We start from the raw sequence: 13,608 nt of genomic DNA, 5'->3' as shown, positions 1-13,608 counted from the left end.
TTTCACAGGTACCTCCATTTGGAGCATCTGCCGTACAATGTTCCTCTCCGCGTCTGTGCAGTAGGGTCCAGATGACTCGTGTGTCTCTCCCCGTTGGGCTTTCATGGCCCTTTCTGTTTCCTCCCTTGCCTCCGTCATTCTCTGCTTCTCCGTGCGGGGATGGGGGTATCGGGCTTCCTTTGCCTGCCCTCGGGTAAGAGCAAGGATGGCTTCTTCACCCCGTGTGTTGCCTTTGATATCAATCAGATTGGCCCCTATGCCAGACTTTGGACAATCGGCATCTTCATGGTCACCGGGGCCACACCACCGACATAGCTTTTGAGCGGTGTCATTGTTATTACACTCTCGTGCGTAATGACCCCATTGATTGCAAGCCCTACATTGAATCATCGGGCGTCCCTTCGCATCGTATTGGACCCTGTTTCTGGTGGAATTATTATTATTCCCCTGTCCGCCTCGTCGGTTTCCTTGGTAGCCTCCGAAAGATGCATTATTGTTTGAATCCGATGTGGAGGGCTGCTCATGTGCAAAGAGCACTTGCTGGTTACGTGCCTTCAGATTGTATGGGCATTCCTTCGTAGAATGTCCCATGATCTGGCAGATGTCACAGAATGCCTTCTTGGGACAGGCACCCTTTGTGTGGCCGCTCTCCTTACAATCCATGCACCACAGTTCATCATCCTTGCTTGTGGTCCCCTTCATTGTCTTAAACTCTTTTAACATCCGTTCCATATCCTTCTGAAGGGCCGTGACTTTCTTCTTCGACTTCTCATCACTGCTACTCTCTTCTTCCGACGTATCATCTTCAGAGGATGACGAAGATCTATTCTTCTTCTTTTTGGCCGTCTTATTTTCACTTTCCAAGTCCATGGCCCGGTTGTATGCATCATCGTAGGATGTCAGAGGCACAATTTTCATCTTTCGTCGTAGCTTAGGGTTCAAACCCTCGACAAACCACCGCTTCTTTAAGCCATCAGCCGGTTGGCTTTCCATCTTTCCGACTAATTCCTTCAGCCGGCGGCCATACGCTCGTACGGTCTCCTTCTTTCCTTGCTTTGTTCCATAGATTTCAGAGACTATCTCATTATCATCTCGGAGAAGCCGAAATTCCTTCTCGAATGCTTTCTTCAATTCATCCCACATAGTTACCCCGGTTTTATCCAAGTCTGAATACCAGTCAATAGCCACTCCTCTCAGTGTGTCGGGGAACTGCTTCATCCATTCATCCTGGTCAGTCACCCCGTTGGCTATCCAGATGGTTTCACAGGTACGACAATGTCGTGCAGGATCATCTTTGCTATCCCCGTTGAATTTGGGCAACTTCTGTTTGGTCGCCATTGATGGAAGTCGTCCACTTGGAGGTGGTTGTGGCCGTGTCTGCCCTCCGGCGCTGCTCCCTCCGATGCCGCTGATGTCTTTAGTGGTGGTGACCAAAGGTACGATGTTCTGCCTTGTACCTACCGTGCGGTTAGCTTCCCCTTCGCTGTCGTCACCCGTGCCCGGCTCCCTTCGGTGATCCTCCCTTTGTGGCGTGAGAGCGACTACCGTGCGGTTAGCTTCCCCTTCGCCGTCACCCGTGCCCGGCTCCCTTCGGTGATCCTCCCTCTGTGGCGTGAGAGATAAGTTTTTGAACCGATCTCGAGTCTCTTCAACTAGTTCTGTCCGTAACCTAGTTTCCTCCAGAAACTCTTCGAGGCTTCTCGCTCTACAGTAGTCTGGCGATGCATAGAAATTCCCCTCGGCTTCTGCACCTTCCGTGACACCTCCTTGGTTCCCTTCGGGCAACCCTTCGGCAGGTCATCCTTTGGCAAGTTGCCTCAGCCTCCGTCTACATTCTACACGTTGTTCCAGAATCAAAGCCTTCTGCGCAGCCTCCCACTCGTCGGTTTCTAATTTCTTATTTCTGTCTTTATTCAATAAATTGGGCATTAATTGTGGTACAATTTCATGTTTCACAACACATAAACCAAAACACAACACGTCTTTATTAATTCATTCTTTTGTATACAATCAACATAATTCTTCTGCTTCTAACAGTGTTCTTTATTTCTCTCCCTTCACAATTTAAGGATTATTTGTCCTTCATCGGTCTTCCCTACGTCCGTCATCCTGGCGCTCATGAAATTCTCGTAAGATTTGCTGTCGTCGATTCTCACGGTAGGTGTCTTCTATGCGGTTTTGAAGAGCCAAAAATGCTTGAGCCAGAAGGCTAGGCAAATTGCTCATTAACCGATTCACCGCCGAGCTTACACCAAGCACGCTCCACACAACGTCCTCTGGAACAGCCTCAATGGTGGCTTCCCTCCATACGTGTGTTTCAATGGCCGCTTGAAGGATGCAAGAGAAATCTTTTGTGAGTGCTCGTTCTCCTTCGAACAGTTCTTGGTGATCCTCGTCAGGGTTACTGCTCGTCCCCTCGGGCAATGGTTGTCCCATTATCCCTGTGCCATGTAGTATATTCCCGTCCCTCCGAAATAATTTCGGCAACGGCGCCAAATGTTTACCTCACTGGGTAAACAGGAAGAATACAGAAACTGAACAGCAATGCACAATGCAATTACAAAGGAAGTACCAGAATAAGCTTTCCATTCATGTCAAAAGATGTTCATATTATATTCTGTCGTCAACATTACCTGTCCTCCAACACCCGGAGGTGGTACAATATATGACAGCCGAAGGGGTGCGACACAACCGTCGCGACTCCAACTACCTACCCGTCGGCTAACTAACTGACCGCCGTAACTCATTATTACCGACGACAACATAAACATAATATACCAACATAACATAATGATTATTCCCATCAACAATGTTATGACATTTTATTTAATTATATTATTTAATTTTTTTATTTTTTTTAAATAAAATAAAAAATTAAATACCTTAATAATCTCCCCACATACTTCATATAAATTATATTAAAGATATATACAAAATACTAAAATTTATAAGACCACTTTCTTCACCACAATTTTTCTGGGACCACCAGTCGCACCTACACTTTTTTTGTGCGTGGAACTGCAGCCAAACAAACGATACATTAGATTGCACAAATTTTCAGGGTTATGATGGTGGGGTTTAAGGCTTTCAAGGGTAAAATCTTGCAAATTGAGGTTTATAATCGCGGATGTAACAGTAGATTGAAGAATTTGAGCCACAAAATTGGGTCAAAATGGCCTCAACTTCAGAGCTTAAGATAAATAGATTTCGGTTAGTTTTGAAGTTTGAAAAGGAGGGTGTCAACCCGAGAACTCCGATTAACTCGCTAGGGTGTTATATAGTCAGCTACCAGACCCTTTGCACTTCAGAGTGTGAATTGTTCTTCGGAAGTTTGGACAATCTGGAAGAGTAAATGAGGCATCCTACTCCGTGACATACTTTTGTGTGATGTCCTATTGTGGATTCAACTGGGTGTCCTTTTTGGTTGTCCTGCTATTGTAGGTCTCTTTAAAGGAGCCATCATCAGGGATAAGTTGAAGCCAATTTTTATTGGTTGAAAGGTTTAGAATTTATCTTTGGCAAATTTTTATATTTCTAGCTGAAACAAAGAGTTCCTTTTGGGGTTCATCCTCTGAATATGATTAAATTATTTACATATGGAGTTCAGGTCAAATGACCTCCTCCAGCAGGGAGAATCACTTGGCTGATAGGGAGTGCAATCAAGGGAAGAACTTGTCTAAAGTGGGGAGAAATTTAGGCACTCTTTTCAGCCGTGTTAGTGATATAAGTAGCTCTAAAAGCCTTCAAATTGAGTAAGCGTGCCCCCCTTTCTTCTTTACTTTTTGTAGTTATCATAGGACGGGTTTCCTGCGTTCAAATTCTTCTCGTCTAGCTTCGAATAAACTGTAATAAAAGTCAACTCAAAGTTGCCTGGCAATTTATATATGCATTTTAAACTGCTTGTACTATTTAGGCATTCAAGTTCTGTGGACTTCATGAATTCTTTGGTTCAAGATAGCTTGCAATAACTTGAAATTTCCATGTATCAAATGAATACATCATAGGTCAGATCATACTTTTGACATTGGTTGGGGCTAAATACACAACGGATAATCAAAATTAGCCAAGTCTTGCAGGACATGTGGAGGTGAGACCACTCGGATCGTAGGTTTTCAGGGTTGGGGTGATTCCTGCAATGATTAGGTAAAATCCTTGCATTACCAAAACTGTCTATCCTTTAGAGACTGCATGTATCTCTTGCTGGATGATATCTCAGCATACGAGCTCTGAGTTCAGTGTCCTAATAAGCATAAGTTAGTGTTTGAGCCCACACTTTCACCACCTTAAAAACACTATCAAGCTTAGCTCTAGATGGAGGGTTGTTGCTTTGAACCTCACTGGCCTGCAGATGATTTATTGATGAAATATCAATATGTTTCAGATTTCCTAATTGCTCTTGCATATTTTTCTATTCCATTGGAGCTCATCTATTTTGTAAAGAGGTCGGCAGTATTTCCTTACAGATGGGTTCTGGTGCAGTTTGGTGCATTTATAATCCTCTGTGGTGCGACCCATCTTATTAGTCTGTGGACCTTTACCACTCATTCGAGAACAGTGGCAGAAGTGATGGCTGTAGCAAAGATATGCACTGCATTGGTATCCTGTGCAACTGCTTTAACCCTAGTTCACATTATTCCAGATTTGTTAAGTGTAAAAACGAGGGAATTATATTTGAAAAACAAGGCTGCAGAGCTTGACAGAGAAATGGGAGTCATGAGAACACAAGAAGAAATAGGACGACATGTAAGGATGCTAACCCATGAGATAAGAAGCACTTTAGACCGGCATACAATTTTGAACAAAACTCTTATTGAATTGGGGAGAACTTTACATTTGGACGAATGCACATTATGGATGCCCACTTGCTCTGGATTGGAGCTTCAGCTCTCACATTCTCTTAAGCATGGTCAAAATATACATGCCATACCAGTTACTGTACCCACTCACCATCCCTCAATCAAGGATGTCTTTAGTTGCAATCGAGCTTTGGTGATTTCTCCTAACAGTCCAGTGGTAAAGATCCGATCACAAAGAGGCCGATACATGCAAGGAAATGCAGCTGCTGTTCGTGTACCCCTTTTGAATTTGTCAAACTTTCATATGAATGATAGAACTGAGCCTTCCACAAGATCTTATGCGCTGATGGTTCTCACGACACCATATGATAGTGTTCGAAGATGGCATGAGCATGAGTTGGAAGTTGTGAATGTTGTTGCAGATCAGGTTATGATAATGTGCTCTTTTTAATGATTTTCCTTGATTAATGAACTGGTGGAAGTAAAGAAATCAGCGAGGTTTAGAACTTTAGAGAGCCCAGAAACAGGGAGATGCCTCTAAATTTTTCCTTTTGCCTCATCTCAGATTTTTATTCTGATGTTTGTCTATACTTTAAGCAAGTTCATAGCTGCTTAATCTACCTGATTGTTTGATATATAATATATGCTTCGTTGTCTTATTGTTTGATATATAATATATGCTTCGTTGTCTTTTTCTTCCATAATTAAGAAACTGACAGTGAAGAAATTGCGAAGGTTTAAAGTGTCAACAACAAGAAATAGAAATCTAATGTACTTCTATCCTTTCTTTTCCAGATCCATAATGAGTTTCTATTCTGATTTCATATTTTTACCTTATGCAAGTTACCAGCTACCAGATCGATTGAATTCCTGGATATATAATATATTTCTCCCTTTTCCAATATTAACAAAATGATGGATTAGAAGAAATAATAAGAGGCATTGAGTGTCAACAATCAGAATAGCAGATTATGAAAGTTTTCTGTGTTTTCTTTTCTATTGACCCATTTCAATTTTTTATTCCAATTTTCATCTGTATCTTTTGTAAGCTCACAGGAAACCAGACAGATCAAATACTTGTATATATGTGCTTCTTTTGTTTTTTCCTCCATGACTAAGAAAATGGTACAGAAAAGAAGGGAGATTTAAAGTTTCAAGAACAGGAGAGGGAAATCTAAAAGGCTTCTATGCATTCTTTTCTTGATTCATATCAATTTTCTGTTCTGATTTTTCATCTTTACCATATCAAATCCACAGCTAAAGTCTGATTGAATTCCTGGATGTATATGTTTCTCCCTTTTTCCCTATTATTAAGTGTGATAAATTTCATTATTCTGGATTAGAAGAAATGAAACAAAAAACTAGAAGAGGGAAATGTTATGAATATTCTGGGTTTTCTTTTTTATATAGCCATTTCAATCCTTTATTGTGAATTTTGTCTGCGTCTCTTGCAATTCCGCACATCACCAAATTGACTAAATTCTTGGATACAAATGCTTCTTTGTTTTTTCTTCAATTATTAAGAAAAAAGAAATTAGAGGCTTAAAATGTCAAGGAAACATGAAACGGAAATTTGAAATGCTTCTATGCATTCTTTTCTTGATCCATATCAACTTTCAATTCCGATTTTTCATCTTTTCCTTGTCAAGTCCACAGCTACGGCTATTGAATTCTTGGATATATATGATTCTCCTTGGTTTTTATTATTAAGTAACAGAAAGACTAGAAGAATTTACAGCAGCTTATATTGTCAAGAACCAGAAGAGGGAAATATGATAATCTCCTGTATCTTCTTTTCTTTTGATCCATGTCAATTATTTATACTGATTTCCATCTTTAACTCGTGCAAGTAGACTGATCAAATGCTAAGAAATGCATCCCTGCCCAAAAAATTTCCTCGTTTTCTTTTGTATGATATATATGAAATAAATTGCTGAAACTAAAGAAATTAGAGATGTCAAAGTGTCAAAAAATATGAAATGTGATAGATTTTTATGTATTCTTTTCTGTTGGTTCATTTGAATCTTTTAATCTTATTTTTATTGTATATTATGCAAGGCCACTGCTACGGATTGAATTGTTAAGCATATATGCTTCTCCATGTTCATTCCATCATTGAGAAACTGAATTGAGTTAAAGAGAGGTTGAGGTTAAAAACAGGAGGTGAAAAATTTGATGCATTTCGATGTATTCTTTTCTATTTGAGTGTTGAGCCATTTTAGTATTTTTTTTCTTTGTTTCAATAAATTTTAATTTTATTCTTTATCTTATGTGTCCAAAACTATTAGATTGATTTAATTCTTGGACATGTGCAATGGTCCACCCTTGTCATTTTTCTTTCCCATGATTAACTGGCAGAATAGACAAAATCAGGGAGGTTTGCACTTTTAAGTGTTACGAATGAGACACTAGAATAGAGAATCTGGTACATTTCTATGTAATATTTTCTGTTGACCCGTTTCAAAAATTTTAATTCTAATTTCTGATTTTAGTATATCTTATTCAATTCCACGGCTACCACACCAAGATGTGTTCTTGTAGATAGATAATTCCACTTTTTTCTCATGCTTAAGAAACTGACCTAATTATTTAGAGATGTTTAAACTTTGAAGTATCAAAATTTATAGATTTTAGTTTTAAACCATGCAAGTCCACAGCTGCCAAATTAACATAATAAATTCGTTCTTATCTTAGATATATGTGCTTCTCCTTTTTGCCGTAGTTAAGTATCTTTCTGATAGAATAGTAATACATTTCTCTGCGTTCTTTGAAGTGGTTCATATCTTTTGATCTCACAGGTTTGTTTCCTTTACAAGAGAGAGCAATTGCATAATGCTACCAATGCAAGCTTATCCACAAGTCAGCCACCAAATTTAATTTTCATAACAATCCTGCAGTTTTTGGAATGTAAGCTAGAATGGGAACATCGGAAATATTTCCTTACTGTCTGGGATTGCCTGTTATCTACAAGTCAAAAACGAAATCTGATTTCCAAATCAGTGTTATAGTTATTACTTATTAGTATGGAAGCTAGAATTGAAAATTGACAATATTTTCCTAGTGTCTGGTATTGTGTACTTATAGCTATTCTATTTTCTACTCTTAGAACTACATGATATGAACGTTTTCATCCAATTTCTACATCATTCCTGTCAGATTTTGTCTTGGTGTGAGTTGTGGTGATATGGTTTTTATTGTTAAAGTAAAAAGGATTGAAACGGTGGTATCTGCATATTTAATATAAAAAATTAAACATTGTTGATATTGTTCAATTTCTGGAAGTGTATCATGCTAAATTGTTGATGAATTGGAACATTTTTTTACCAACAGGTAGCAGTGGCTCTGTCCCATGCTGCAGTCCTTGAAGAATCTGTAACAACACACAAACTACTTATGAAGCAAAATGTTGAGCTGGCTATAGCTCGCCAAGAGGCTGAAACAGCCGTTCATGCTTGCACTGACTTTCTAGCTGTGATGAATCATGAGATGCAAATACCTATGCAAGCCATTATTGCACTATCTTCACTTCTTCAGGAGACAACATTGATTCCTGAACACAGATGCATGGTAAGGACAATCCTGAGGAGTAGCTATCTCTTGGAGTCACTCATCAAGGATGTTTTAGAGCTTTCGAGGCTTGAGGATGGGAGCCTTCAGCTTGAAATACGAACATTCAGTCTTGCTGTACTTTTTGGAGAGGTAGGTGTGCGCATGTGGGTTTCAGTTTAGTTAATGAATAGATGCAGTTTTGTTCCACTAGAACAGAGTTAATTTTGTTCTCTGTTTTGAAGTTTATTCTTTTCAATGCCTTGTTTTCCCTTTCGTTGGGAATTGATTTTAAATAAAAATGTTTTAAGGTTGCTTCATTATTGGCACAGATCCTAAAGTTTGTCAAACCTATTGCATCTGTGAAGAAGCTGTCATTTTCAATCAGTTTGTCCTCAGATCTACCAGAATATGCTGTTGGTGATGATAAAAGGCTTATGCAAACTGCTTTGAATTTGGTGGCAAATGCTGTGAAGTTTACCAAGGAAGGGAGTATTCATGTCATGGTCTGCTTGGAAAAGATGGAATTCTCGAGTGATCCAGTTACACCTGAATTTAGCCCAGTGTTTGATGAGCATCATTTCTATATGAGAGTGCAGGTCTGTATATAACATTCTGCCTCTTTACAAGAAATGCAAAATAGGGTGAAGTGGGTGAAAATAGGAAATATTTGTCTCAAGATATCAATTCATTGTACATTACTATATAGTTTTTGACTGAACACTCAATGGAGTCATAACATTTGTACGTACTAGTTATTTAATGTTGTCTTGTGAAATAATGTTGCTTGCACATGCAGGTGCAGGACACCGGGTTGGGTATCAATCCTCAAGATATCCCAAACCTTTTCACCAGATTTGTGCATACTGATTCAGCAACAACCAGAGACCATAAAGTGACTGGTCTTGGTCTTGCTATTTGTAAAAGGTATGCTCTGGCCGAACAGTAGGAACATGCTATTTTTTCAAGCAAGAGCTTGATGGTTGATAAAAGTTTCTTTATATTAAATTTTAATTTTCTGACTATGTCACTGGTCCATGCATCAGGTTTGTAAAGCTTATGGGGGGTCATGTTTGGATTGAGAGTGAGGGATTGGGCAAGGGGTTAACTGTTATATTTGTAGTTAAGCTGGGCTTCCCAGATCAGACAATTGACCACAGGAACTCTACTGCATCTCACATCCAATTGAACTAACAACATATGTAACATGGGATTCACTGGCCTGAAGATTCTTGTTGCGGGTGATAATTGGTACAAAATCATCCTTCGCTTCTGGTGCTTTCTGAGACTACTAATTTACATTTGCATCATTTAAAATGTTTGAATGGTTGATTTTATGCAGTTTGTTTTTGCCTAAGTTTGTATTTTTTCATGTGGTGTTTAATACAATAAGCAACTCAATTTATTTTCTATTTTCAATGTTCAAGCTGTAAAAGTGTTTTGTTACGGCTGTTTTTGTTCAATTGTTGTTAGCTTTTGGCAGTCTGCTTATAAACAACACATTCTTTCATGAATGGCTGCTTGTTATGTAACTGGTTATATTTTTATTCACAGGTTTTCAGCTTCTGATAACAAGCTACACATCATCTTGGCTTCCCTGTCACTCCCTAGGTGATTTTGTAGGCCTAGATGAGTCAAATCATAATATTTTGTTTATTAATGCACTGTCAAAATCAGCTTGATTCATTGTCTGTCTATTTAGGGTTACTGTAGTATGAGTGGTCCAAAGTTTAATAATTTCTTCTTTAGACTCTAATCTTCTATTCTTGTTGTTCAGCTTGAATAATTTTAATTCACCCAAAATGTGATACTGCATTCTATCTATGTGCTTTCTTGTTCACAGTTGAATTTGCTAGAAGAGATCAAGTCTTTGAGCCTGTAAAATCTTTGATTAATTTTGCACATGGCACTGATGTGGCTTATCTGAAGTAGTTTAATCATAATGGGTAAAGCCTGTTTCATTCTTGCTTATGGTCATATATGTCTGAAGCTGGCTCAAAGACGCTGTTCCCTTTCTCCCGAATGAATGGTAGTAATTACCATGAAAGATCTTGAGACATTTGTTTAAATGGAAAGTAAACAGAGAATTTTTGTGTATCTTCCGTGATGTCTCTTGTAAGAGATTATTTATATGGTTCTACTTTTGAATGTTTAATTGCTGTATGCAATGGGAAAATTGTGTGCTTTAATCCTCATGATTTTCATATAAGAGCTTTTGGAAACTTGTTCAGTCTGAAAACTTGACTCTTTGTATGAACAATAAGGCATGATTGTGGAATTCATCTGAAAGTATAGGCTCTAACCAACCATTGATCTATACAAGACCTCCTTTGACACTTCATATTTGTTGGTTTTGCAGGAGAAACGGGATGGTTACCAGTGGCCTTTTAACTCACTCATGTCTTGTGACAGTGGTGAATTTTGGTAGAGAATGCTTACAAGTGATCTCATAGCCAGCACTGAACATCCAGCTCATTGTTTTTCAGATTTATTCATGCCAGACATTGGTTTTGATGTAGTAGTAGCTCACATTCAGAAAGTATTTCCTATGCACATGAATGCCAATTGCTTATGGCTCTCAGTGCCACTAGACAGTGTCACTGTTTACATGACAAAGTTAAGAAAATTTGATCATGTGCAAGAGTGGATTTGGAGCTCCCTTTATTCTGTAGGCAAATAGAACTTTTAGAATTTGTCTCTGAGAATTTTGGCATGGCAAACATTTCAGGTGAGGACCTAAATGCAAAACTTTCAGACCTTGCAATTTCGAAATTGCTGCCTCACATGACTCGAAAAGGTTATGAACATTAGGATGTAGGTAGCACAAGCTTTTGTGGTGAATCCCATGTCACCTATGCTTGGTTGCTTTACAAATTCTATATAATTCCTCCCAAGAGGGAATGAGAGAATTCATTGTAGGATATGCTAAAATGGAACCACGGGAAATGAGCCCAAGAAAGAATATATGATAGTATATGCTAGAAAGATCATTAGTATGGATGCAAATTGTAAATTATAAAATTGAAGTTGTGCTATATATGAAAATAAGGAGGTGTTATTATTGTGATTACAAATGAAACCTGGAAGATCCTTCTATAATTTAATTCAATATGATGGCATTTTCTTCACCATCTTGAAATGATAACTTACAAGTGCATCGGATATTTGAGGAGTCCTCGAAACCTTGTTGATATTTGAAGAGGTTGTGAAAACCTTTAAACCTATTAAGCAACCTTTCTTTGTTTTTGAGAAAGTTGCGAGTTGTTGGGGCCTGACAATATTCTTCAAACCTTGTTGGTCCCCAATGTGGTAGTGAGAACCATTAAAAACTATAATAATTTTTTAATAAATTTCAAAGACTTCCATATTTCTTGATTCACTCTTTTAGGTCTGGACTTTGAGGAGTTTTGAAAACCCTATCGGCATCCAATGGGCTATTATGAACCTCCTTGGAAGTTTGAGTTGTGTCAACTAGCGAAAATGCTAACAAAACTTTACAAAACTTATCCAAGACTTGGATATATTTCTAATGGGTTATTTATAGATTAGGATTTTGAAAGGTTTTGGAAACTTTGCTAGAATTGATGAGCTGTTGGAAAACTTGTCACTTGTGAGAAACATTGTAAATACTAGGAGAGAGGGGCCAATAGTTGTGTAGGCTAACTTTGCAAGCATATGGCAGTTGCATGGAATATCATAGGAACTCCGTTTTTTTTAAATGTGAATTGACCTCTTATCTATTTGTAACCAAGGTTTGGAGGTGTGATTCATCACACAACTTGTCTCATTAACACATCTGTTGAGAAGTGTCCAAATTTTGACTTTTTAAAGGTTTGACCAAAACTTAATCATGGTATCCCTAGTAGTTTGAACAAAAAAATATAGAATAATATCCTTGTTAGGATTAGGCTCTTGCAATGGATTTTTAATTTGTTCCCACTAATCTACTCACTCAACATTCTACTACGACCACTCCTGTTGTGGGTGCTACAGTTGTTGGGGGGCTTACCCCTCCGCTTGCGCTTGTGGATACCCCTCCGCTTGCACCTATTGTGGATGTGTGTTTGGCTCCCCCTTTGCCCATGCGTGTTGTGAGGTGGCTAGTTTTCGTGTGGGATTTTTTCCCTCTATAGACATGGTGGGGTCTTGATCGCTTGGCCTTGTTGATCCTTTTGTTGCTAATGGTTGTTTTGCTCTTGGGACTTCTGTTGGGGTTGGAGCTATGGGTGTTTGTGCCCCCACTCCGAGGCCTATTTCTACAGCTCATGACTTGAGATTTGCTAATGTAGCAAGATTTGTTGTTGGTCATCCTCTTAGGGGGAAATATTGTCCTTTTTTTTTGTGCCAAAATCTCTCCAGTCGTGGTGTGTGGCCAAGATGTGGTGGAATATGAGGATTTCTACCAACATTGTGGTTTGGTGTGTAGATTCGTTGGTCTTTGGCCTTCCCTCCTAGATCTAAATTGCTGGGTGTTGGATTCTTGGAAGCCCTTAGTGTTTGGTAAGATTGAGCTCTTCCCTTGTGCTAAGGACTTTTTTAATTGCTTCTTTTGCTTCTTCTAAAGATTGAGACTTGGTGTTGAGTGAGTTGTGGGCTAGAGGAGTACACTCTCTAAGTCAAACCTAGCCAACTTCCTTTAACCCTCTTATCAAACCACTCAATGTGCATCATGTGTGGGTTAGACTTCCCTATCTTCCCCTACAATTTTGGGAGGTTTCTTGTTATAAGGCCATTGGCAACTCTATTGACCACTTCTTGAAGGTTGATGATTCCACTTCCTTCAATGGGTCATTCTACTTTTGCATGCATTTTGATCTATATTGATATCTAGACACCTCTTCATCCAAAATTAGTTCTCATGCTTGGGGATGGGCCATGGACACAATTGTTGGATTATAAGGGCCTCCCTTTTTCATATCGTCGTTGCTTTTCAACTATTCACTTAGCCACAAATTGTTCCCTCTTGCATCGTAAAGGAGTTGCTACTTGGTGGAAGGATGCTAATGGTGATCACTTGACTGTCCAAGCTTCCTATTCTTTGTTTTTCTTTTTTTGATACTTTTAAGGTTTTTTCATTTTTTAAAATATAAAATAGACAAAAATACAAGAACAAGAAGTTGAAAATGACTAAGGGGCATAGGTGGCGAAACTCGGGTACTTACATCAAGCAATGTAGACGTCAATTGGTAGACGTAGGTGCCAAAATATAGACCTATGAAAAACATTTAGTATCTCTAAACTAAACCAAACTAAAAATTCAAAAAGT

At 38.7% G+C, this 13,608-nt stretch overlaps 1 protein-coding gene across 1 annotated transcript; it reads left to right on the top strand.

Moving 5' to 3' along the window:
• Positions 1–2,976: 2,976 nt before the first annotated feature.
• LOC131064653 (ethylene receptor) lies at positions 2,977–11,470 on the top strand. The gene is made up of 6 exons (XM_057998878.2): positions 2,977–5,223; positions 8,127–8,495; positions 8,675–8,941; positions 9,142–9,269; positions 9,389–9,593; positions 10,702–11,470. Exons 1-5 carry the CDS (start codon positions 4,312–4,314, stop codon positions 9,534–9,536), a joined length of 1,824 nt encoding a protein of 607 aa, XP_057854861.1. The 5' UTR covers positions 2,977–4,311; the 3' UTR covers positions 9,537–9,593; positions 10,702–11,470.
• The last annotated feature ends 2,138 nt before the right edge of the window (positions 11,471–13,608 follow it).

The sequence above is a fragment of the Cryptomeria japonica genome, chromosome 9 (genome assembly GCF_030272615.1).
Source record: "Cryptomeria japonica chromosome 9, Sugi_1.0, whole genome shotgun sequence".
NCBI classification, from domain to species: domain Eukaryota; kingdom Viridiplantae; phylum Streptophyta; class Pinopsida; order Cupressales; family Cupressaceae; genus Cryptomeria; species Cryptomeria japonica.
Note: the sequence above shows the minus strand (reverse complement) of the source record. Positions and strands in the feature narration are given on the sequence as shown.